This window comes from Neofelis nebulosa, chromosome 3, assembly GCF_028018385.1.
Source record: "Neofelis nebulosa isolate mNeoNeb1 chromosome 3, mNeoNeb1.pri, whole genome shotgun sequence".
Lineage (NCBI taxonomy): Eukaryota > Metazoa > Chordata > Mammalia > Carnivora > Felidae > Neofelis > Neofelis nebulosa.
This window is the reverse complement of record NC_080784.1, coordinates 195,101,334-195,127,927: the sequence shown is the minus strand read 5'-3', so window position 1 is coordinate 195,127,927 and position 26,594 is coordinate 195,101,334. Positions and strand designations below refer to the sequence as shown.

Genomic DNA, 26,594 nt, shown 5'->3' with positions numbered 1-26,594 from the left:
TCTAGGGCAATCAATAGGTTCTCAGGTCCCCATTTCTTTGTCCTATTTCCAGCTACCACTGAGAAGAAATATTAAAGATACAAATACGCACATCACTAAAATGAAAAATATTTCATAAATATATTAAAAATATCTAATCAGACTCATAAAACTAGGTCCCCTTTTTAAGCCACTTGTCAAATTGGCCAGGGTGAGGACAGTCACCCGGCCCAGGGCTGGTGAGAGCGTTCATACACTCTGTGTCTCTGGAAGGTGATTTTGGAGCAACACATCAAAGGTGGTTTGGAGCCTTTGCCCAATTCCAGCTCTAGGAATGTATCCCAAAGAAATAACCAGACACATGTACAACAAGAAGGAATTGATCAGATAAACTGTCATATGGCCGTACGTGGAATTCTATGCACGCATTGAAAGTATTGTACGCTGTTGACACGGAAAAATTCCCACCACGTGTAAAGGAAATGAAGCATGCCAAAAATCAGCACGTAGAATGTCACTGACACATATTTACGTGTACAAACCCGTACCTGTGTGTATAGTCGCAGGAACAGTTGGAAAGAATATGCATCAAATTAAATGCTGAAATTCCTCCTTTCACCCCCACCTTTTTCTTAGCGGCTTTCTGATTTTCCAACAATGAACACGTATTACTTGAGGATCAAAACTAATAAAAGCTTCAAATGTGTGGCATTCACCACTGTCCCAGCCAGGAAGGATATGCTCTCCCAATGCTCCCTCCTTAGTCTGGGGCCTGCAGTGCTAGGCGTGTTATGACCATGTGTTGAGTGACCTTGTGCCCTGTGTTGGGTGGGGAGTCCTCCTGTCTGGACCAGGCACTACATCCAAGCAGCTGGAAACTCAGGGCCCTGGTTTCCTGGTCGGCACATGGACATCTCGATCTCTGTTGTACCCACCTTGCAGGGGTGAATAAGAAGCCAAGGAGAGACTATTTGAAAAGTGCCAGGCGTCACATAAATCCGCGTTGTTATGCCTCGTCATGATTCAGCAGGGAGAAAAAAGGTGATTCGCCAACAAACAGAACCAGAACAGTCCGTTCAGAATCCAAATTCTAAAAATAACACTCAGCCGTGCCAATCTGTGGAGCATTAGAATCATATGAGAGTCTGGGAAAGGTGAACCAAAGGAGGTCAGAGGGGGTGGAAAGTTCGTTAACTACACATGCTTTTGTTAGAGAACTCCTGGATGCAAGGAAAAAAGATCGTGTGTGTGTTGGGCTCCGTGCCTTGGTGACAAGCTGACATTCTGCCGTCACAGGGGCCGGGCTTTAAATCTCAGTCCCTTTCCTCTCCAGCTGGGTGACTTGAGAAAAGAGCCTCGTACCCTCGGTTTCCACATCTGCAGAATGGGAGACTTACTATAGGTATTTCCCATCCCAGCTAGATGACAACCTATCAGGGGTGCAGGAGAAACCCATTATACTCACAAGGGAAAGTCATGTTCTTTCCTGCTGTGTTTTGCAATTAAAGATGGACAGAATCTGAAAGTGCATGGCTTTATTTCACTTGCCAACGGCTTCTTCCCTGCCTGGGTCCAAGGCAGGAGGGCTGAGCCCAGTTCCCTGCTACTCAGCATGGGCCCTCGCTGCTTCCTTCCACTATCTTCAGGAAACGTGGTTTCTGTCGCGGGCCAGGGAGCAGCCCGGCCTGCCCCGGGGAATTATTTCTACAGAGCAGCACCTCTGGAGGCTGCTCGTCACCACGCCCATCCAACGAGAAAGTCAGACAAAAGTGGATTTTGTGTCCGCGTGGAAGAAACGAGGGGATCAGGTCTAGGTGGAGCCCTCTGTTCTGTGACTGCATTGCCAGTGGAGGTTTAGAGGTTCCTGCAGAGGCACCAATGGTTTGCCTTTCCCGGGTGCAGACGGGGCCAGGTCAGTCTGGGAGACTCCGGGCCCGGCCCTGGTGTGATTCCAGGCCGGCCTGAGCCCAGTGAACTCCCTTCAAAACAGTCCTGTCACCGGTCTCCCTGATTCCGCTTGTTAGCTGCTCTGCGACCCAGTCTCCACAAGGTCAGAGAAAAGCAACATCCTAACTCCTTCCCTGGCCCTCGGACCAGCAATACCCTAACTCCTGTCCCTGGGCTTGGACGGCATGGACCCCACCCCCCCGTGGCCTCCGACTCTGCCCAACTTCCTTCTGCTGGTAGAATACACGCTGCTTGCTCTGATGCCAGCAGCCTTGAACTTGTGGCTGTCTGCCTCCATGACATTCCTTCTTGCTCAGGCTGCAGCTGACACAGAGGTCTTCCCGGACTGTCCAATTTCAAGAAAGCAAACCCACCTTTTCTTTTATTAAAAACATTTTTTTTAATGTTTATTTAGTTTTGAGAGAGAAAGGGAGACAGAGAACAAGCGGGGGAGGGGCAGAGAGAGAGGGAGACAGAATCGGAAGCAGGCTCCGGGCTCTGAGCTGTCAGCACAGGACCCGACACCAGGCTCGAACTCACGAACCGTGAGATCATGACCTGAGCCGAAGCTTAACCGACTGAGCCACCCAGATGCCCCAAGAATCTGCATTTTTAACATGTCCCCAGGTGATGGATGCTGCAGGTTGGGGACCACATCTTGAGGGCCAATAATCTAGGCTACGAGGACTTGGGCGATGACAGTGAACAGCCTCGATTCGCACAGTGCTGCATCATTTACAAACCGAGTGTCAGACGCCCTCTCATTCCTCCCAACGACCCTGAGAAGTGCGTGTTATCAAGCCCGATCGACAGCTAAGCAGGTGTGCAGTGTCACAAAACAACCCTCTGACTCCAACCCCACACAGTCGGTTGGCTCTCCCTGAACTTCCTGGAGGGGCAAACACCCTAGACACCCAACATCCCAAAGGTCGCCACAGCCTACATCCTGTAGGTCCTGTTCCTCTGGCAGGAAGGACCGTGGTGGCCCCCTTAAGGGTCTCGTGGTTTCTGCTTCTCTCTTCCCTCACAAGCAGCAGAGAGCCCAGAGGTAGAGGGCACAGGCTTCTCCGGGAAGGGGTTTGGCTTTCTGCTCTGATATGTGCTACGCATGTGACCTTGGACAGGTTACCTCTTTACGGTTTACAAGTAGCTTTTTGTTCCCCATTTATCCTCTCATCTGAGAATTCCCACGATCCAGTGTAAGATCCCAAGTAAGCCCCGTTGCCTGCAGGATCAAGTCCAAGACTCTTTGTAAGGCATTCAAAGTTCTCCAGATCGAGCCCCTGCCTCCTTCTCCAACTGCCCCCTGGAGCGAAGCTGTTCCTTCTCGTATTCTGAGCACGACAGTTGGCGCTCGACAGGCACTCAGACATGCACCCAGTGAGTGGACGCAGCCTGTGCTGTCATGGTGTGCTTTCCTCCTTCGTCCGTGTCTGGCTTGCCCTTCCTTTCCTATCCATCTAACTCCTTCTCTCTTTTTAAGATAGTCTCAGTGCACATTCTCCACGAAGAGTCCCATGTTTATTCATCCAATGTTTATTGGCCACCTGCACGTGCCGGGAACCATACAAGATAGACGCTAGGGCCCCAGCGGGACCCCATCTGAATGAGAAGCTCTGCGGCAGCCAGTCCCCATGGTTATGGTAGCAGTTGACTCATGGGACTGTAACTGCCAAGTCAGTTCAACCATCTGTCTGCCCGCTAGACCTTCGATGAGCTCTGTGATCAGTGCTTATCCACTTCTGTGCTTTCCACAGTGACTGTGCAATTAATACGTTAAATCAAGCCCTATGAGATATTTATGCATTTTTCTTCTATCTCACTTTATCTGGTTAATAACCTTGACATTACAGCAATTTCCCAGTGTTTACATTCTTACATAGACACATCTAAGACGGAATGAGAATATGCTTATTAAAAATAACGGCAGTTTCAAAAACGATTGTAGGCAAGCCACCCTTCAAGAGCTTAGACATTCTAGAATTCCTGATCCAATCTTTTTTAAGAGGTGCCTCATGCACTCCAGGACCCCCCTCCCCCCACCACCCTTACCTTCCCACTGCCAAAAAGAGAGTTGCAAGCTGACAGTGAAATATGTTGTGTGGATGCCTACCCCCCTTTTTTTTTTTTTCATTAAATATCGAACAACTTCAAATACAACCTTACTACACGACGTCAAAACATGGGTTTTACTGACTTGTGCATATGTGTTAATGATATTTTCTTACTGAAATTTAGGACAGCAAGGCCCACTGCTGAATATCAGGTGTTCCCTATACGCAGACTTTTCAGATCACGAAAACTCCCTTCGAATGCCAATTTCTTTAACCCCTTCCGCCTCAACTGTAGACGTTTCTACCGGATCAGATTCGACATAAGCGAAACCGTCCCAGATGTCTCCGGCACTCATGAATGCCACACACATCATGCTGAAGCAGAACACAGGGATATTTTGAGCAATCACTTGCACGGAACCATTTGCCTCAAACTGGCCCCAGATGATCGTATTTTTGCCGCTCTCTTGATATATTCACTCCTTTGCCTCCACTTCTCCGTGCTGTTAGACTATACTCATCATCTACTCTTCCTGTACACGATTTCCTGAGAGATAAGGGACAACGCATATCCGTTCGGTAGAGTATATGAGCAAACAGGACTTCGCAATTGATGAGCAAATTTAAAGTTGAGTTCGAGATGGCCAAGGGTGCTGGGAGAGCCACCTCTGAATGAGGGGGACGTAGTCATCTTTATCTTTTCCCTACAAACAACAGAGTACATACGAGAACCCAGAGTGTTTTCGAAGTGTGTGTTTTCGAGGCCTTAGACCTCACTCCATTTGTGTAAAGATCTCTAAATAGACCCTTCCAGATTTCTTAGTGTGTTAATTTGGGCTGTGACATTGACCTTCTGGATTCAGTGGCTTAGGAACAAAGGCATTTATTTCTCTCTCATGTACGGTCTGAGTGTTCCTAGCGGACAGGCGGCTCTACTCCACAGAGGCATTCAGGGGCCCGGAATCCGTCCCTCCCGTGGCTCTGCCGTCCTGTGGGCACCGTGTTGACCTGCTTGGTTGGGGCAAAGTCACACCTTCTCTGGGTTCCAGTCGGTGGGAAGGGAAGAGAAGGTGGAGGGGAGTCCATAATGGCACATATCCCTTGACTTACATCCCTTGGTGAGAACGCCACTGGTCCCCAAGTAACAGCAAGAAGGACTTGGGATTGTAGTCCCCAACTGCCGCCAGCTACGTGCCCAGCTATAACTCTGTGTCCATGGAGAACAGATTCTGATGGACAATTGGCAGTCTTCAGTATTAAAAAAAAAAAAAAAAAAAAAAAAAGAAGTATTTTCTTGTTTTATAGAAGTACTGTGAAACCGCTACGTAATTCTCTTACTTTACACCAATACAATAGGAAAACAAGTCAGACTGCTATGAAGTGTTAAAGAACTAGATTTGTTTTAGACCTGAGCTAAACCTGAAAGATCCTCTCCCTGGTCACTAGGCCGTGTGTCTCCAGCAGACGTTATCCCGCTGACGCATTTGCTCTCACCCTTTCCCAGAAGAGCAAGAGCTTTGCTCAGGGCTGATCCCAGCATCTAGAACAGTCCCTGATACATAGAAGGTGTGGATAAATCTCTGTTGAAAGAATAGATAAATGAACCTGAAACATATCAAAATGTTGCTATTTTAAATTATTTTGTGAATCTATAGCCTCCTCTGCTGAGTTACCAGGGTGGCAGAAACATTTTGGAGGATCTAATGAGAAGACATTTCTTCCAAGCACATGGATAATGGGTATGAGGTCTAAATGCTAGCCAAAGGACAGAGTTGCAAGGCACAAAGAAAATTTGGACAAGCTCCTGAATGACCCTTGGTTGTTCCACTTCTGTTCTAAAGGTAAAGCTCATTAGAGTGACCTATGTTGTGTCTTAATTTAAAAAAAAAAAAAAGTACTGTCTTGAACTTTACTCCCAGATGTGAAAAACACATTGTGTGACATTCAAAACACCTGCAAAATGCAAGTATCTCCATCGGCTGAGAGATATTAAACAATCTATGATCAAGTACCAGACTTTTTTTTTTTTTTCAGCATAAAAATCAAACATTTTGCCACCATTAAGACCAAAAGAAGAATTCAAATTAGACAGTCCTGTCACTTGTCAATTAGAAGTAAATTCTTATTACAGAGTGGGAAATTTATGCCAGCAAATATAGCAACAAACCTTATTAAAATAAATTCAGTGACCTTTTTAAAAAAGATTACAAAATTGAATTTATTGAGTTTCACACAAGATGCACTTATAAAATTAGTATTGAATGCCATTTTAGCAGAAGAAATGAACATCATTCCCAACTCCCAATATATCCTGCAAAGGAAATGAAATCTTCCGAAAATGACAGCACAATAATAACAGGCTAATTCAAGCTGAGTGGAAGGATATACCCAAATCATATTCTTGCACGGATCAGGGCTACATTTGGCAAAGGTCCCCCCCAAACTATTCCATTCACATGGACACTGTTCCTTTTGGTGGCGAAGAGGGGATAGAAAAAAAGTATAATTCTAAAATGGGGCTTCATTGAAACATAATACAAAAGTCTTTTCACTTTTAACTTAAAATACTTCCTGGTTTCACCGAAGTATTTCAGTAGGACTTTCTTCTCTACCCTATGTGAACATTAACCTTCAGATTTCCTTAGCTGATGCAAAACATTAAAATCCACTTCCATATTTCTCATGAAGAAGCCAAACGTTAAAGCTTGCTTTATATTTCACCCAGGAAATAGAGAAATCCCCTAAAATTACTTTCTGCAGGTCACATGCCTGAAATATCAGCACAACAGCTGAACTTCAAAATGAAAACGTCAAAGGCAATGATAGTGAACAGTAGAACATGTGGACATTTTGAAATGAGACGCTGTAAAATTTTTATAAAAATGCAGAAAGGTTCCTCGGGCTAAAACTGGTGGGGAATAACTTGTCCTCTGCTGTAGGCCACAAACTGGTAGCTAAACAGAAATGGAATCTTGATCTCAAACAAAACCAAGAAGCACCTTTGGCTGCTGTTCCCAGCATCCAGACACAAAGGTCTCCCCACACAGACAGTGGCCCACAGACCCCGAGCCCATGGGTACCCCCAGCTCGGGCACCCCCACGGACACTCCAGTCAGAAAGACTGACGTGTTTTTTAAGCCCAAGCAAGATGCTGCCCAAACCGCTTAGAATGTTTACTTTAAAACTGTCACTTTAAAAACTCAGTTCAAGTGGACACCTTAAAAACCTTCGGGTTTTATACAATGAGAGTCCTGCAGCCCACTCGACATCCGATCCTTTTAACTGTAACAATTTGTGAAGCAATTAGTTTTAAAGCGAAACTGGTTAACTATACACGAAAGTTAACACTGCTCTGCTTTTTCAGTATAAAAAGTGCCTTTTCGTAAGGGTATTTCTATTCTCTCCATTGCAATTGAACAACACACAGCTCACATTTTGCTTTAAAGAGTAAACTGAAAAATCATGAAACGTTTTCTCTGTGATGCATAACTTTCATTAATGAATATTTTGTAAATAAACTGGCTTAGGGTTTCTTCCTATAAAATGCTACTATTCACCATGAATTATTTTAGGTAGCCTTTTATTCTGATTAATTCAGATACATCTTCAAGGATTATTCTGGTGGTAAGAACATTTATCTTGACTTACGTTTTAATCTTTTTTTTTTTTTTTTTTTTAATGCTTTGGCAGATGAAGTCAAGTCTGAAACCTGTTTGTGAAAACAGCATGAGCTGGAAAGGTAATGTCATGGTAGAAGCTTCACAGTTTTCCAGGTGTATCCTTGTATGGAAGAGGCCTCGAGGGAGAATTCGAGGTTCTGGAAGCGCGGACGGATACGGCAAAGTGATTGGGAGGTGGCCCCCGTGAGGCCCAGAAGTGACTGCCCTCTGCCAAGCCAGGGGCTCCTCCTCACCCGTCAGGTTCCAGAGTCCAGGCTGGAGGTCGCTGCTGTTCTGTGACCCGACCTTCAGCCAGACCACGTCACCGGAAGAAAGATATTAAGATTCGCTTTCCATTAATAATTTAAGTTTTTAAATAAATATTTAAGTGCCAGTTTTCGCATCTGTCCATCCCAGTAGCAGAGCGTCTCCCGCCCCAGGACTTGGCCGCAGAGCTCAGTCGATTCGGTTTCCACAGATTGTGAACCTGTCTACCTCCAGCAAATCTTTCTTTGACGATCTGTGCTTTAATTCCGAGCTTTCCTGCGTTATGTCTTTCTCATCACCATCTGGAGTCGTCAGAAACTGATCAGAACTGCTTGTGACAAGTAAGGGTATGATGTTTTCTTTCGGATGAACAGGCTGGCTGGTGACCGAAGCAGACAAGTTTTCTTCTGTGGAAAAACAGATGCCGTTGGTTAGAAAAGGATTTCCCCTCAATTTATAATAAATACAAGCATACCAACAGAGCGGCAATGAGAAAAGGTGGCCCCGTTCATCTTCTAGGTAGAGCGAGTGACAACCGAATAGCACGTGGCATGTCAGCGGCCGTGGTTCATTACGAAACTCAGCGGCTATGCCATTTCTGTTTGCTCAATAAAATTCTACAGAAGGGCTATTATGTGGATCCTGAGAAACTCAACAGAAGACTAGCGGGGAGGAGAAGAGGGGGAAAAAAAAGTTACAGAGAGGGAAGGAGGCAAACCCTAAGAGACTCTTAAATACTGAGAATAAACTGAGGGTTGATGGAGGGGTGGGGGGAGGGAAAGTGGGTGAGGGGCACTGAGGAGGGCACCTGTTGGGAGGAGCACTGGGTGTTGTATGGAAATCAATTTGACAATAAGTTCCCTATTAAAAAAAAATTCCACAGAGGGATATTATGTGGATAGCATCACACAAATAATACCACCACCTGACTTTGGTATCAGAGCTCCTCTCTGACAAACTCCCTCCTGCATAACCAGGTCCTAATATGATTGTTGCCTCAACAGTTACCACTGGCTCCTACGCTCAAGACGTCAAGGAGAAGCAGATTCTAACACATCCTACCTCTCCTGGGTACCGGCACCAGCCCTTTTTTTGTCCCCCCTGCCCAGGACAAAGATCAAACATTTTGCCACCATTAAGACCCAAAGAAGAATTCAAATTAGTCCTGTCACTTGTCAATTAGAAGTCAATTCTTATTACAGAGTGGGCAATTTGCGGAATGAGGCGCTGTAAAATTTCGCTTGACTCAGCAGTCCACCTGCGGGAAGTCCAAAACAGGGAGAAACAGACCGACCGACAAGACCCAAATGTGTACTCTGGGTCACGGGAGTCCTGGAACCCGGCTTGCGGGACGGCTCGGTCAGGGCCTGCAGCCACCGATCTCTGCGTCACACATTCAGTCCTTAGGAGAGCAGCTCCATCAAGGTAAGAATGACAGCACGTGAGCTGAACATACTTAAGATGAACAATCTGATGGGTGTGGATACACGCATACACCTGTAGAAACCACCACCACAATCGACCGTGAACACGGAGTCTATTTTCTTGCCCTCCCTGCCGCCCCCACCCCCACTGCTGTCCTTTGCTTCTTTAAGAACATGACGAACACGACACTTGTTTTGAGAGCTGCCCCTTTTTTCATCCTTGAATTGAACCTGAGCCACCTGACTTACAACACCTTCCTCAACAGTGTCTGTCTGGCCTGTGGTCTCCTGACCTCCAAAAACACCCTACATGGACACTCACACTCTCGTCCCAAATGCACTTCTTAGTACGTGGCTCTGGAGCCAATGGCCTCGAACTGAGGTGTGCACTTAAAGGTTTCACCTCCTGCGTCCCCCATCAGACTGGAGTCCCGACTGCATGACCGACACTCATCTGTCAATGTGCGGAAGGTGCCTAGCAGGCACTGACCCGGTCGAAACACACGCAATCCCGTGTTACTAAGAGTATTTACATGCTCTCTGTTATGACGAACATTATTTTCCGGTTGTTGGACAAGATTTCACTTTCCTCCTGGCTCCCTAGAAAGCATGCATGAGCACGGCACTCCGTTCAGCCTGGACTTGGCCCCTTCCCACAGCAAACGTCGCACCCAGAACACTGAGCTGCTAGTTCCTGGCTGCTTTTCAGGCCTCTAGACTCGGCTCAGGCCGGTAGGTTTCTGAAGTGCCCTCTCCACCCATCTTCGCCTGGGCCCACTTCTCATCCTTCAAAACTCAGCCCAGGCTTCACCACCTCTAGGAAGGGACACCGTCCTGTCTCTTCCACACCTGTCTCCAACCCGCTCACGTATCTGGATTATCCACTCTTACCATCTCCTCTGTCTGTGAGGCCCTGCGGCACGATTTATTTACCTGTGTATCTCCAGGATCCCATATCACCCGCACACAGTGGCTCCGTATATTTAAAGGTAAGTCAATGAACGCAAAGTCCTATGAACAGGTACCACGAGAACCGGGAACTGCTATCTAATGACAAATCTGACGGCAGGGCCCCGCTTCTTCCTCCAAACATTCCAGGCCAGCAGCTCTGGAATCCTCCACTTCTCTCCCACACTGTAAAACTCATCAGCAAATCCTGTGCTCTTCCAGACCTTTCCAGAATCTGGCCAACTTTCCTGGCTCACACCACTCACCCCGGCTCTGAGCCAAGCAGTCTCCCTACTGACCTCCGCCTCTGGGCTCACTCTTCCCGAGTCTACTTTCCACAAAGCTCACAGCTGGATCACGTCCCTCCTCTGCTCCAAACCCTGGAACGGCCCCTTCCCCACAGTAAAAGCCACGCTCTTCACAACAGGCAGCAGGGTGGCCTCTCTGATGCCTTCTCCAGTCCCTCACTCATGGCAGGGGTCCACTCCAGCCACCTGGCCTTTGTTGTCCCTCCACACGCCCGGCAGGTTCCTGCCCTGGGCCCTCACACGCACCGGCTGCTGGCACTGAGCCCGGGAAGGCTCTGTCTCCTTGGCTGGGGGAGCTCCTGACTCCCGCTCACACTCCCCTTGGTGGACCCGCTGGAGTTTTCTCTGTAGCACTACCGCCCCTTGGCTCTCTCTGTCTCCCGGTCAGAACCAGTTCTGTTTTCCCCACCAATGTATCCCCTGAGCCTGTCATGTACCAGGTGCTCAAAAATCATCTACTGAATGATGAACACATGGAAAAACTCAGAGCACGGCATGGGGGTGTATCCGCAATGAGATCTAAAATAGAAACATTGAAGACAACTCAGCAAAGTGAAATCAAATCTTGAAAGCAATGTCAAACATCAACTGAATAGGGATTTCTTCACTAGGGAGAATTCAGACCATTAACTCTGTAGAAAACGATTCACACAGTGATGAAAGGAACAGAACGTACCTTGAGAGGGTTTACATTTGTTCTGTGACTTATGGGGTGGTTTGCCTGATGTGCTGGCCGGAGGAGGATTGAACAACTTTTCTTCCATTTTGGCCTCCTTCACATACTGACATGACTTCCCCAACAGCACGATGCTATTAAGGACTTTCAGGGAGATCAACCTAGAACCAGAAAGAAAGAAACAACCACAGCTGGAATTCATCTCAATGACCACAAACGCCATATCCCGCCACAGCTGCAGAGGAGGTGTGGGGCCTGGGTAGGAGCGTGGCCTGGGGGTCGGAGGCTCGCATCTGGGGTGGACGAGGTTCCCGTGAAAGCCCGAATTCCTGAGGCTGTTTTCCCATAAGGGAAAACACTTGGTGAATTCCTTAGTCCTCAGTACAAGAGAAAAACTGTACCACTTACAAGTTTTACCTGGTCCCGAGTTATTTAGCATTTACTCTCTTATGCAAAACCAGTACGTGTAGTAAATACAAATGAACCAAAAAGAACTTAGAATCCCATGCCCCAGGGCTACTCACTGGGACATTTGGTATATTATGTCCTGGTAGTGTTTGCTATGACTTTATACTAATTTGTACCTTCCCACTGTTCAGAAATTGGGGCTATTTTACAAGGCAGAAGCGGATGGAGTTGGAGGCTGAGCTGATTCTGGGCATCAAGCGCTTGAGTTCAAACCTGATGCGCTGCTTAGAACCCGTGTGGACCTGAGTGAGTTTCTTACCCAGTAGTAAGAGATGATTCTAGTTAAGTGCTCAGAACAGTACTTGGCACACCGAAATGTCAACCAATGTTATTTCATTAGATGCTGGTGTTGTTTTACATAACAATATTCTTAGTATTATTATGACTATTTTCCCTACCAGTTAATGTTCCTCAGTGACATTATTTTAATGGCCTTAAAATATCACTGTTTAGGTTATCGTGTAACAAAGCCCCCAAAAGCCCTTAACTTTTGGATATTTGGATTATTTCCAATATTTTGTTTCTATTTAAAAGTTTCTAATTAGGAAAACTTAGGTGAAATCTGTATTTCCTTAAGATAAATTCCTAGATAGCTATAATTATTGAAGTGGAATTTCTGGGCCAAAAAATGTACATGGCATTTTCAGGTACTTGATACAAATCTGACAAAAAAAATCTGAAAACCTGCTCTTCGAGCTGATATGTGCTCACGTGACGTTCTTCAAATGACAAAGAAGCACAGATGTCACTGCCAGCGAGTGAAGAGGCAGCTGCTGTCTCTTATGGCTGAGGGGAGGTCGTGGCAATGACAGGAGGTGGCGAGTCAGTGGGGGTGACGCCAAGAAGGGGCCTGGCAGGGGGTCAGAGCAAGGGGCAGACAGGTTTCCTTCACCGTCCGCAGCCTCTCCAGTCCAGGAGCTCAGAATGCCACCACGAGGGAGGGCCTCACACAGATCCTTGGCCCTGAGGACCTACACGTGCGGAACACTCCCCAGCTCAGCCCCAGGCCCAACTTTGTCAGGAACTCCTTACTCCTACCTTCCATCGCTTCCCTGACACTGCCTTGGGGAAGTCTAACCGGATTCCAAACTTACTAAAGCCAAGCCAGAATTCTTGATTCCGATCCAACCCTCCAAAAAAACAAAGGAAAACAAAACAAAATCACACCCCCGTGTATCTCTTACAGGCTCCCTTGTCACGGTAATTCTACTACACTGACTGCTGGGCCCCAAACTCTGGAATCACATCGGATTCCTTTTATTCCCTTACACCTCACGTCCCATCACCGCTCAGCAAGTCCTGTCTGGCTCCACCGTCAAAACAAACACACGCCAGCGGACAAATCGTTACCACTCCGCCGCGACCACCTCAGTGGCAGCAGCCACGGTCACCTTGGGCCTAAGGTCTGCCTCTCCTGCCACACACGCTCCAGCCCATTCCCCACGTGGCAGCCGGATCTGGCACGCTCTTCTGCTTGGCAGCCTTCGGGGTCCCTCCCTCCCTCAGCTGGAAGCCCGGTGGGGCTGCCGGGTCCGCCGCTCAGTGCCCTGTCGGGACCGCCACACTCCCAGCCGCTGCGGTCAGACTTGTCCCGCGTCCCCTCTGTGAGTCTGCCATCCTCCCGGGCATCTGCACGGCTCTCTCCCTCACTCCAGCTCTCTCTCCCTCTGTCTGGTCTCCACTGAAAAACACCGGCTCACCAGGGAGGCCCCTGCCTGCTCGTAGGCAGCCGTGTCCCTCATTCCGCATCTCCTCACGCTGCTCTTTCGTACTTCCTGATGCCGACCACCAACTGTCGTCTTACGGTGGTTTGCTTTTCTGGGTGCTATTTTTCCACTAGAGTTTCAGTGCCATGAAGGCAGGGCACCGGTCCCACCCCAGGACCAGTACCTGGCGCCTAGAGGGCTCTGACTGAGGCGTGCTGCCCAGATGAGGAGGGCAGAGGCTGCGAGCCTTCCCTCTGCAGCTTGGCCATAGCAAGCCTGGAGGGAAAGAGGCTGAAACTGAGGGGGTGGGGGTGGGGACACAGCACTGTGTGCCAGGAGGGTCAACTGAATTCTGACTGGTCTGTGCTCAAGGGAGAGTCCTGGGCTTGGTGGAGTTAAGGAATAAAGAAGGCTTCACGGACAAGGTGGTTTGGGAAAGATTTTGGAGGAGGAGAGGGTCGTCCGGGCACTACCCTGATCCAAGGCGAATCAGGACACATCAGTCGAGGGGAAAGATCAGTGAGCAGGTATGCCTCTCTGGGCTATCGGGGGGAACAGTGACAAGACGGGGGAGAAACATGGGGGAAGGTCGTCACTTTTCAGTCATGTGGATTGAAGCGCGTCCACTTTGGTGAATTACGCACAAACAACAGTCACTAAACGAAGGTTTTTAGGTGTAGTGTACACATGCTTCACTTCCTGGGTTGTGTCACAAGAAAAATACAAGAATATTCTGTTAAACAAACGTGGGAGCAATGACAGCAACACCACTCGAGGAACGAGGCACAATGCCAAGAACTCTGGAGGGCTGCGTGAGCATCTGGACCAGAGGAGGAGCTCAGGGTTTTAATGTCAAAAAACTGAGAGAGGGGTGTGGTCCCCTGAGCTTCAGACTCTGGGAGTCAGTCCCTGCAGTATGAAGAAGGGGCAGGACCTGAGGGGAAATCCAGACCCCGGACCCCTTGCCTCAACGCAGTTTCTTACGTGCCTCGTGTCAGAGCAAAGCCACGAATCAAGGTGCTGACGATATGGCTTGGGACAATGCGGGGACAGAGGCCTGACAACCACGTGGAGGCGTCCGCCTCCTAGAACCTGAGCAAAGCCACGGTGCGGGGAGCCCCAGGGATTAACGGAGTTAAAGATGTTTTAACACAGGAGAATGTCTGACTGTGATGGCAGATTTTATCGTAAGAGGAAATACGTGTACAACTGAAATCCTAAGCAGAAAGAGCTTTAACAGACTCCTTTCGCTAAAGATTAAAATAAAATCGAAAGTGCTGTTCATACTAGCACCAAATAGCAGCGCATTTAACTGAGTCTCACTCAGCAAGTCACAGACACACCTGGAGGCAGGTGCTGCTAAGGGGACCCCGGGACAGTGAGAATGGCTACAGTGTGAGGTGGTTGATACTACTGTCCATTACACCCTGTATTTGTGCTTTATAACCAAAAAACATGTTCCAGAACAGTTAATCTTACCCAAAATAGAAGAGTATGACGCAGGCATACGACAGGATTCCTTGCACTTTAATGGAGCTTGTGACGACTCTGATGAGCTAGTGAGAAACAAACCGAAACAACACACACACACACACACAAAACACACAATCACAGAGTTATTAGTTAATATTTAAAGACCTGTTCACGCTGATTTTAACACTTTAGGTGCACCCCTGTGGCCCCTGCCTGAACCCAAGTATGTCGTTTCAGCTTTGACAATTCCTATACAATCTGGCTGCCTGTGACAACTCCTGCGGCTGATTTGGGTCTGTTCAGGCAAACCTAAGGTGCCACGTTCAGCTGCTGGTGAGTGTCAAGTCGGGCACTACGTCCAGGTTCATGAGTGACACATTTAGTTGTACCTCACAGAGATGCAAATCAGGTGATCTTTAAATGAAAAGTCACTCTGGGAAATACAAATGGGTTCATCCTACTGCGCATCCCCCCGACCAGAGCTAGAACCACTTGGTGGGCATTTCCCTTGTTCTTGCTTTGTCTTTCATGGACTCTTTTTAGGAACCCAAAGGGACCTACAGGGAGGAGAGAGAAAAGGGAGCCTTAGGAGTTTTGTACTGTTACCAAAAAAAAAACTGAATAGTATTACAAAATTAATTATAAAGGATGGACATTTTCTGTCTCTTTTGGATAGTTATGGTTAAACACATGTTTTCTTCCTTATCTCAGAGAAATACAGGCTAAACAGCACTGTCCTTGGAAATGTGTAGAATAAATCTGGTGGGATCTGTCACCAAAAAATATTTACACATTCCAGGTCAGGCTTCATAATGTACCCACATATCAGGGTCTAGGGGGACTGCTACGTGGAAATGGAAAAGTCAAGGAAAATAACTGATATCCGCAATGTGAAGTTATCATCAAGTCTACTAGAGCGTCTTAAACAAGTATCCTAAGACACAGTTTAAACACTATTTACAAATGCTTTCAGTAAAAGAACAGCTGGGTGCAGACAGAAGGGACTGTAGTATGCCCAGTGAAGGTCCCTTAGGAGAAAACGGATATGGAAGTCGCCATCTCTCACACAGGCTGTGACGGGGAGACAACCCCCGGACACACACTTGGGATGGAAGTTAAGATGGCTCTAGGATTTGACTCATGAATACGGAAGGCAAGCCATCTGCCCCATTCAAGGCTTAAGTAATTTCATTTTTATTTAATATATTCTTAGGTAATTTTAAGATACATAGGTCTAAAGTTTAGTTTCCATAAGACCTTAATATGATATTACTTTGTCTATTTGGGGTCTTTTGTGGTTCCATACAAATTTTAGGATTGCTTGTTCTAGCTTCGAGAAGAATGCTGGTGCAATTGTGATTGGGATGGCATTGAATGTGTAGATAGCTTTGGGCAGTATTGACATTTGAACAATATTTATTCTGCCAGTCCATGAGCATGGAATGTTTTTCTGTTTCTTCACATCTTTTTCAATTTCCTTCATACGCTTTCTATAGTTTCAGCATACAGATCTTTTACATGTTTGGTTAGGTTTATTCCTAGGTATTTTATGATTCTTGGTGCAATTGTGAATGGGATCAGTTTCTTCGCCTTTCTGTTGCTTCATTATTAGTGTATAAGAATGCAACTGATTTCTGTACATTGATTTTGTATCCTGCGACTTTGCTGAATTCACATAACAGTTCTAGCAGACTTTTGGTGTGGAGTATCGGGTTTTCCATGTATGTCATCTGCAAAAAGTGAAAGCTTGACTTCATCTTTGCCAATTTTGATGCCTTTGATTTCCTTTTGTTGTCTGATTTCTGATGCTAGAACTTCCAACACTATGTTAAACAACAGTGGTGAGAGTGGACATCCCTGTCACGTTCCTGATATCAGGGGGAAAGCTCTCAGTTTTTCCCCATTGTGATATTATCACAATCCCAGACTTTAGCCTCTACTACAAAGCTGTAATCATCAAGACAGCATGGTATTGGCACAAAACAGACACATAGACCAATGGAATAGAATAGAGACTCCAGAACTGGACCCACAAAAGTATGGCCAACTAATCTTTGACAAAGCAGGAAAGAATATCCAATGGAAAAAAGACAGGCTCTTTAACAAATGGTGCTGGGAGAACTGGACAGCAACATGCAGAAGGATGAAACTAGACCACTTTCTTACACCATTCACAAAAAAACCCCTCAAAATGGAAAAAGGACCTGAATGTGAAACAGGAAACCATCAAAAGCCTAGAGGAGAAAGCAGGAAAAAACCTCTCTGACCTCAGCCTCAGCAATTTCTTACTTGACACATCCCAAAGGCAAGAGAATTAAAAGCAAAAGTGAAGTATTGGGACCTCATGAAGATAAAAAGCTTCTGCACAGCAAAGGGAACAATCAACAACACTAAAAGGCAACCAACGGAATGGGAAAAGATATTTGCAAATGACATATCGGACAAAGGGCTAGTATCCAAAATCTATAAAGAGCTCAAAAAAAAAAAAAAAAAACAAAAAAAAAAAAACAAAATCTATAAAGAGCTCACCAAACTCCACACCCGAAAAACAAATAACCCAGTGAAGAAATGGGCAGAAAACATGAATAGACACTTCTCTAAAGAAGACATCCAGATGGCCAACAGGCACATGAAAAGATGTTCAACGTTGCTCCTCATCAGGGAAATACAAATCAAAACCACACTCAGATACCACCTCACGCCAGTCAGAGTGGCCAAAATGAACAAATCAGGAGACTATAGATGCTGGCGGGGATGCGGAGAAACGGGAACCCTCTTGCACTGTTGGTGGGAATGCAGACTGGTGCAGCCGCTCTGGAAAACACTGTGGAAGTTCCTCAAAAAATTAAGGATAGATCTACCCGATGACCCAGCAGTAGCACTGCTAGGAATTTACCCAAGGGATACCGGAGTGCTAATGCATAGCGGCACTCGTACCCCAATGTTTATAGCAGCACTTTCAACAATAGCCAAATTAGGGAAAGAGCCTCAATGTCCATCAGCTGATGAATGGATAAAGAAATTGTGGTTCATATACACAATGGAATACTACGTGGCAATGAGAAAGAATGAACTATGGCCTTTTGTAGCAACGTGGATGGAACTGGAGGGTGTTATGCTAAGTGAAATAAGTCATACAGAGAAAGATACCATATGTTTTCACTCTTATGTGGATCCTGAGAAACTTAACAGAAACCCATGGGGGAGGGGAAGGGAAAAAAAAAAGGGAGGGAGGCAAACCATAAGAGACTCTTAAAAACTGAGAACAAGCTGAGGGTTGATGGGGCGTGGGAGGGAGGGGAGGGTGGGTGATGGGCATGGAGGAGGGCACCTGTTGGGATGAGCACTGGGTGTTGTGTGGAAACCAATTTGACAATAAATTTCATATTAAAAAAAATATATGCATGAAGCCACACAGTGCCTAAATGAGACTTCAAAAGCAGTTACTATAAATAAAGAAATTTACTTGCAAAAAAAAAAAAGACATTAATAAATAATTTCTTTTACTTCTCCTGGACACAAATGCATTTTAGGACATAAGGTAGCATTTAGAGAGAAATTTTGTCACTCGTGGGCCTCAGTTAAAGAATGTGTGGGATTGCTGAGGCCCTGGAATATTCCTCAAGGCTCCTAGCTATCTGCCAAAGCTACTGGCTCACTCTGGAGCTCTGTGAGAAAAGCGCTGGAGGAGAAAACCCTCTGGATTCCTGCATAACAGCATAACCCCATCTGAAAATAACCCCCCAAGCATTTCGTTGATCAATTAGTAGTTAAACTTAAATCTTTTGGTATAACAACCATAAAAACTCATTTAAGGAATAAAATAAAGGCTGGAGAAAAATTTAAAAATACTAAATTAAAAAAATCTATATTAATTATGAATAGAGTTTTCTGGCAAATAAGTTACTAGTCAATTATTATTTGCAACGAAGGGCCACATTTAAATCCAATCACTTAACCAATCCTTAAAAGAAACAAAAAATCAGGCAACCTAGGTTTATCCTTATACTACATGTATTATGATTCTAGTTGTAGGAAATAAATGTAGAAAAATTTAGTATTTTATCAATCTCTTATACTTTAAAGAATTTTACTCTTTAAAATATCCTGTTTTTCCAAAATTCTAGGAGTTTCTCTTCCCAAACAAAATAAAGCTATATTATTATATAATAAACAAGTTACTAACAGAATTGAAAACATTTAGGATGTGGCTGTCTGGAGAGTTACAATGAAATATACATAACATTAAATTTATCAGTCTCCCTTCCTCTAAAAAAAGGTCAGGCAAACTAGTCTAAAATAGTTGGTATCACTTACAATTGCTTTTTACATCTCTTAGCTGACTTCCATGACACTTTGCATCTACAGGAGAATTCTAGATGTCCTTTGGCAAAAAGATGGTTGCATTTGTTTTGATGTGAGACTAGGTAGCCAACAAGGAATATAATCAAATACAGGTGCAGCCAGCAAATCTTCTTAATTAATATTATTACAGCCCGATGTGGCTAGTAACTTTCTACAAGGCTGTTCTGAGCAATTCATTAAATTATTCAAGGTTGGTGACATTATCTTGGATTGATCTAATACATTTCAGTGCTATTACTTAAAAAAAAAAGAAAAATTATATATATATATATATATGATATTTTCTGGGTATAACAGTAAAAATTTTCATTGTAAAAACTTTGGAAAAATTTTAAAAAGTAATGACTACAATGGATAAAGACTACTTCTTCATTTGAGCATACCATAATTTATTTAACCTATTTCATTTCTTTCCAAAATTTTACTACTATAAATGCCACTGCAATGCATAATCTTGCCTATAAACCATCATGTGCCTTTTATGACTACTTTCTTAGGATAGATTCCTAGAACTGGAATTGCTGCATCAAAGCATTATACTGTTAAACTGCCTTTTAGAAATGTTGGATCGACTTCTTATACTTCCGCTAATACATGCTACAGTGGCCATGCCAATGCCTACCACTAGGCATCTCCATTCAAAACGAAAAATCTTTGCCAAATGAGTAAGTAAAAATGAGTACTCCCATTGCTAGCAAAGCCATTACATAAAATGGTTTGTTAAAATTATCTACTGGACAGTTCAAAATCCAAAAACATAATGCCACAACTTAAAATTTCCTTCCCATTTTATATCATGTCCTTCTGAAATAAACTTAATGATAATCCACTTATTAGTATTCTGTAATGGTGGCTCTCTCATCATAAAAAAAGGGAAAAAAGTATGAACTTACTAAAACAGCTAGTGGGAGAGGAATGAACCCCATCCTCCGTGCCACAGAGTCACTGTAATCAGTATACGCCTGGACAGAGAAAACAGAGAAGGATTATGGCATTTAAAAAGTTCGCTTCCACTCATCAACAGCAAATGTTCTCAACAGGCAAGACTATGCACAAAAACAGAAGCCGGCACCTATTATTGAGTAACTGAGTAAAATACCGTGAACATTATCTAAATGTTCATAAGAAGTTTTAAATCCAAAGTTGTATAACTATTACAATACTACAGAAATCTTACCCTGCTTAATATTAAGGACTATTATTATTTTACTAAACACAGTGTAGAGAACAGAGATTAAGAGGAAGTTGAAATTTATGGACCTTTCCCTTAACCAATATTCCATGCTAAATTAAACCACTGTTAATTTCAGACTATGTCTCTGTTATAATGCTCACATTTTTCTGTCGGCTGCTAACAAGGTCAAAAGCAAGGCTGGCTCTATATTCACTGTAGACCTAAAGACAAATAAAAGTGATATATTAAGTAATATAGTGCAAATATACAATGTGCACAGATTCAGACTTTGTAGATGAAAATGTTTAATAATTAGCCGGGAAAAAGGTGTTGATCACCAAGCAGACATCTGGGTAGTGTTTCTCTATCTTCCTAGACTAATGGTAAAATAGTCCTAATTCCCCCATCTGTTATGTTTATGAGCCTTTCAAAGATTTCCCTTCAAAGAGCAATAGTCAATGATTATGACACTGAGAGTTTAGAATTGGGGGAAGAGGGGCTATTTTAAGTAGTATAATATATATATATATATATATATATATATATATATATATATATATATATATAAAATTTGACATTTTAAATGAAAAGTTTAAAAAATTATTGACTGTCTATATATATATATATATATATATATATGTATATATATACACACATAGACTGTCTATATATAACGATAATGATGCCTTCTTCAAAGAATGGATGCTCTGCAAGATATAAAACTGAGAGAACATAGAAGTTATGAAGGGACTGTAAACTGTCATTTCACTAAAAACTGCACTGAATCAAGTTTATTAATTTTGACCTCAGATGCTGAGAAGATGATTCCATTCTGTACTGAGGAAGCCAAGAGAGTAAACAGTGAAATGACTCGATCACTGCTTTACAAAAGAATACAAAATCTTATTTAAATATATATCAAATCATCACACAGTAGCAGTTGCAACCACATTAGATTTCTGAAATAGTACCTTCTGAGACAGTACTATAACAAGACAAAGTATAAACCAAATAAAATGTAGGAAACTGATGAAATTAATGTTTATTTTGGGCCTGAGGCAGGAATGGGGAAGATGCTAGGAACTCCCATGGTTTTGTACCCTGAGCCTACAGCACATGTCTATTTCTGGAAACTCCACAGAACAGCTGGCTGAAACACAAAACAAATCTCTCGAATGCTTTCACCAAAAAGTATAAGGCTCTTGTTTTCTAGAACTTTTCAGAAATCCATAATCACAGAAAAAAAATCCATTTTTAAATATAAAATACTTAAAAAAAAACCTAGCCAGAGGGAACAGTTTTGATAGTCTAATGCTTAAATAGAAACAATGGGATTTGTATAAGTTTAAGTAAACAAATTATGATGCTATTAACAGTTTATAATGATTCTGAGTCAGTGACACTCTACTCTGACCTGAACTATTGGCCGAACTATAGTCCCACCCAAAAGTATGGAACAGGACTGTTCAACATTGAAATAGTATACTTTCTGTACTATAATTTTTAGAAATTGAAAATTATAATTCTAAATTTAAAGTAGTAATACTCTTATCTTTATAAACGCAGTAAACCTGGACTCGTCATTTTACAACTTCATAATATTAAGCAGCAGCAGTCAACATTAAACACTGAATTGCTTATTAAAATACATACATCTGCAGTAATGTCATTGAACTTGGTGATAAAGGCATGTTTTACAATATCCACAGCAGTTTCTGATGCAATCACCATACAGACATCTGGAAACAACACCCAGAGGTGATCTAGAAAGTGCAGGGAAAAAGAGACAGTTGAATGTCTTCATAGGAAAGGGGTATCATGTACCATAATAGTATCACACAGGCAGCTACAGAAATCTGCAATCTCCACATGGCTCAACTATAATGCTGCCAATAAATGATAACTGAGGCAAAACTAGCATTCAATTAATTATCAAAAAACCTCTATTTTATCAAGTTAAAGGATAATACACTCAATAGATAACCTATTTTGTATTTTCTCTGTGCCAAGCCCTTGAGGGGCAGGTCACAGAGGTGAGTGGAGCCCCTGAATTCCTTCACACAGCTAACACACTGGAAGGACGACTAATTGAGCAGGCTTGTTATAAAACCCTTTAATTCTATAGCTGCCTAGTATGCTAGTAAATAGCTAGTTGGGACATGTGCTGGAGTCAATGGAACGATCTTCCTCTCTTTGCTCCCTAAGATGCAAAGATTTTGATCATTTATTTCAGTATCCCACAGATGCAATCTGTCAAGTTTGCGCACCTTTACCATTATTTGTTAAGGTGTCAATTCAGTACCAAGCACCTGATAAAAAAAATGCAAACAAATAACCTCCTAAGACCCTGAAGAAGGATGTGAGAGTGTGACAGAGCAAGAAAAAGGTTAGAAATGTCAACAAGGTCCTAGGCCGTTTGGGATCTGGGCACTGGAGGGCAGGGTGGAGAGAATACAGCTCAGGCCATCCGAGCTGACGGTTTTAGTGGGTCTGGCATTGCGTTGAGGTTTTGGGAATCAGGAAACTTTTTTCCACGTCAAATTCTGCCACTAACTAGCTACATGACTTTTGGCAAGTTTCTTCATGACCTAAGTTTCAGTTTCCTAATCTACAAAATAAAAAGCATCTGTATTTCACCACTATGAGAATAAAGACGGACAGCGCAAAGTGCCTGGCACACAAAACAGCTAGCATTACTCTTATGTTATTCATGATCTTGCAGGCTTACAGGAAGCTTCCGTAAATGGCATTTTTTAAGAAAAGAAATTAAAAAAAGAAACTAAAGAGAGAGTGAAGGAATGATGACTCACCAACATTAAGTGCTCCTTTCATCACACTGCCATAGCAGTAATAAAGAAGACCCAAGCAATTTGCTGAAAGTCCCAGGACAAATGAGAATATGACTTCAAACCTCCAGCTGTCAGCAGGCTTAGGACTACTGTCCTTTGGCACAACAGCTTGCCTCAAGACTTCTGATCCCATGTGGGCTCTGCTGAGACCAGCCACACATGCCCTCTACCCAGCCTCATGCAGACACCATATTAGCTACCGTAGCTGTAAACCAAGAACACAGCTACACAGAGAAAATCCCAGTGTGTGGAGCACGGCTTTGCTGCCACAACTCAGGCAGACTTTGGATCTATTCAGACAGGAACGCAAGCCACTGTAAGATATATTTCATCTTATGCTTTCCACAAGAAAATTACTTCTGGAAATGTATTTCCAAGATCATATATCTCACTTAACATCTGTTTCTGGTTTCTCACAGGTACCCAAAGACTAGACTAGCAATGAATCAAAATAAATTAACAAGAAGTTATTAAAAGCCTGGAAAGTGTATCGCATTGAAGGTAATGAATAAAATGCAAAAAATAAGCTTGTTCCTTAAGAACAAGGTTGTATAAAAATGTCAGAAATAAAAAAAACAAAAAAACTCTTAATTACTTGAGACACCTGAGCACATGATCCTTTCCCCACCAAGCTCACTTCAGCATTACCAGACTGTGTTTAACTACCTATTTTCACTATTAGCCTGAAAGTCCTACACATATCTCAGTACTGTCTATGCGGGCCACAGTGCCCAGCCTTATGTAAATGTCTGCTTTATGAATGGATGATGAAAATCCATAGAATCTTATTTTATTTTAGAGAGACAGAGGGTGCATGTTAGTGGGGGGAAAGGAGCAGAGGGAGAGAGTGAGGGAGAATTTTTTTCATTTATTTTTTTAAATTTACATCCAGGATAGTTAGCATATAGTGCAACAACGATTTCAGGAATAGATTCCTTAATGCCCGTTACCCATTTAGCCCATCGCCCCTCCCACAACGCCTCTAATAATGCTCTATTTGTTCTCCATATTTAAGAGTCTCTTATGTTTTGTCCCCCTCCCTGTTTTTTATATTATTTTTGCTTCCCTTCCCTTATGTTCATCTGTTTTGTATCCTAAAGTCCTCGTATGAGTGAAGTCATATATTTGTCTTTCTCTAACTTCACTTAGCATGATACCCTCCAGTTCCACCCACGTAGTTGCAAATGGCAAGATTTCATTCTTTTTGATTGCTAATACTTCACTGTATATGTATACCACATCTTCTTTATCCATTCATCCATCGATGGACCATTTGAGCTCTTTCCATACTTTGGCTATTGTTGATTGTGCTGCTATAAACATGGGGGTGCATGTGTCCCTTCGAAACAGCACACCTGTACCCCTTGGATGAATTACCTAGTAGTGCAATTGCTGGGTCGTAGGGTAGTTCTATTTTTCATTTTTTGAGGGACCTCCACACAGTTTTCCAGAGTGGCTGCAACAGTTTGCATTCCCACCAACAAGGGAAAAGAGATCCTCTTTCTCCACATCCTCGCCAACATCTGTTGTTGCCTGAGTTGTAAATGTTAGCCATTCTGACAGGTGTGAGGTGGTATCTCACTGTGGTTTTGATTTGTTTTTCCCTGATGATGAGTGATGTAGAGCATTTTTTCATGTGTCGGTTGGCCATCTGGATGTCTTCTTTGGAGAAGTGTCTATTCATGTCTTTTACCCATTTCTTGACTGGATTATTTGTTTTTTGGATGTTGAGTTTGATAAGTTCTTTAAAGAGTTTGGATACTAGCCCTTTATCTGATATGTCGTTTGCAAATATCTTCTCCCACTTCGTCGGTTGCCTTTTATTTTTCCTGATTATTTCCTTCGCTGTGCAGAAGCTTTTTATTTTGAGGAGGTCCCAATAGTTCCTTTTTGCTTTTGTTTCCCTTGCCTCTGGAGATGTGTTGAGGAAGAAATTGCTGCGGCCAAGATCAAAGAGGTTTTTGCCTGCTTTCTCCTTGAGGATCTTGATGGCTTCCTGTCTTACATTGAGGTCTTTCAGCCATTTTGAGTTTATTTTTGGGTATGGTGTAAGAAAGTGGTCCAGGTTCATTCTTCTGCATGTCGCTGTCCAGTTTTCCCAGAACCACTTTCTGAAGACACTGTCTTTATTCCATTGGATATTCTTTCCTGCTTTGTCAAAGACTAGTTGGCCGTATGTTTGTGGGTCCATTTCTGGTTCTCTATTCTGTTCCATTGATCTGAGTGTCTGTTCTTGTGCCAGTACCATACTGTCTTGATGATTACAACTTTGTAGTACAGCTTGAAGTCCGGGTTGTGATGCCTCCTGCTCTGGTTTTCTTTTCCAAGCTTGCTTTGGCTATTTGGGGTCTTTTCTGGTTCCATACAAATTTTAGGATTGTTTGTTCTAGTTCTGTGAAGAATGCTGGTGTTATTTTGATAGGGATTGCATTGAATATGTAGATTGCTTTGGGTGGTATTGACATTTTAACAATATTTGTTCTTTCTATCCAGGAGCATGGAATATTTTTCCTGTGTGTGTGTGTGTGTGTGTGTGTGTGCGCGCGTGTGTGTGTGACTTATTTCTTTCATAAGCTTTCTATAATTTCAGAATAGATTTTTCACCTCTTTGGTTAGATTTATTCCTAGGTATTTTATAGTTTTTGGTGCAATTGTAAATGGGATCAATTCCTTGATTTCTCTTTCTGTTGCTTCATTATTGGTATATAGGAATGCAACTGACTTCTGTGCATTGATTTTATATCCTGCAACTTTGCTGAATTCATGGATCAGTTCTAGCAGGTTTTTGGTGGAATCTTTTGGGTTTTCCATATAGAGTATCACGTCATCTGCGAAGAGTGAAAGTTTGACCTCCTCCTGGCCGATCTGAATGCCTTTTATTTCTTTGTGTTGTCTGATCGCAGAGGCTAAGACTTCCAATACTATGTTGAATAACAGTGGCAAGAGTGGACATCCCTGTCTTGTTCCTGATCTTAGCGGGAAAGCTCACAGTTTTTCCCCATTGAGGATGATTTTAGCATTAGGTCATTCATATATGGCTTTTATGATCTCGAGGTATGATTCTTCTATCCTTACTTTCTTGAGGGTATTTATCAAGAAAGGATGCTGTGTCTTTTCAAATGCTTTCTCTGCATCTATTGAGAGTATCATGTGGTTCTTGTCCTTTCTTTTATTGATGTGATGAATCATGTTAATTGTTTTGTGGATATTGAACCAGCCCTGTATCCCAGGTATAAATCCCACTTGCTCGTGGTGAATAATTTTTTAATGCATTGTTGGATCCGGCTGGCTAATATC

General features: G+C 43.4%; 1 protein-coding gene across 3 annotated transcripts in view; it reads right to left on the bottom strand.

The window, feature by feature from the left end:
- Nucleotides 1-6,171: 6,171 nt before the first annotated feature.
- TAPT1 (transmembrane anterior posterior transformation 1) overlaps nucleotides 6,172-26,594 on the bottom strand; it is a 68,535-nt gene continuing 48,112 nt past the window's right edge. Inside the window, exons 9-14 of one of the 3 annotated variants that reach the window (XM_058723028.1) lie at nucleotides 22,102-22,211; nucleotides 20,610-20,669; nucleotides 20,168-20,236; nucleotides 14,916-14,992; nucleotides 11,263-11,423; nucleotides 6,172-8,313 (exon numbers count right to left, since the gene is read on the bottom strand). In XM_058723028.1, coding sequence (XP_058579011.1) covers nucleotides 8,096-8,313; nucleotides 11,263-11,423; nucleotides 14,916-14,992; nucleotides 20,168-20,236; nucleotides 20,610-20,669; nucleotides 22,102-22,211 — 695 coding nt within the window. In that variant the 3' untranslated portion in view covers nucleotides 6,172-8,095. Of the gene's footprint in view, nucleotides 8,314-11,262; nucleotides 11,424-14,915; nucleotides 14,993-19,226; nucleotides 19,333-20,167; nucleotides 20,237-20,609; nucleotides 20,670-22,101; nucleotides 22,212-26,594 lie in introns of those variants that run through there. The other 2 variants (XR_009259705.1, XM_058723029.1) reach the window with 2 other exon arrangements.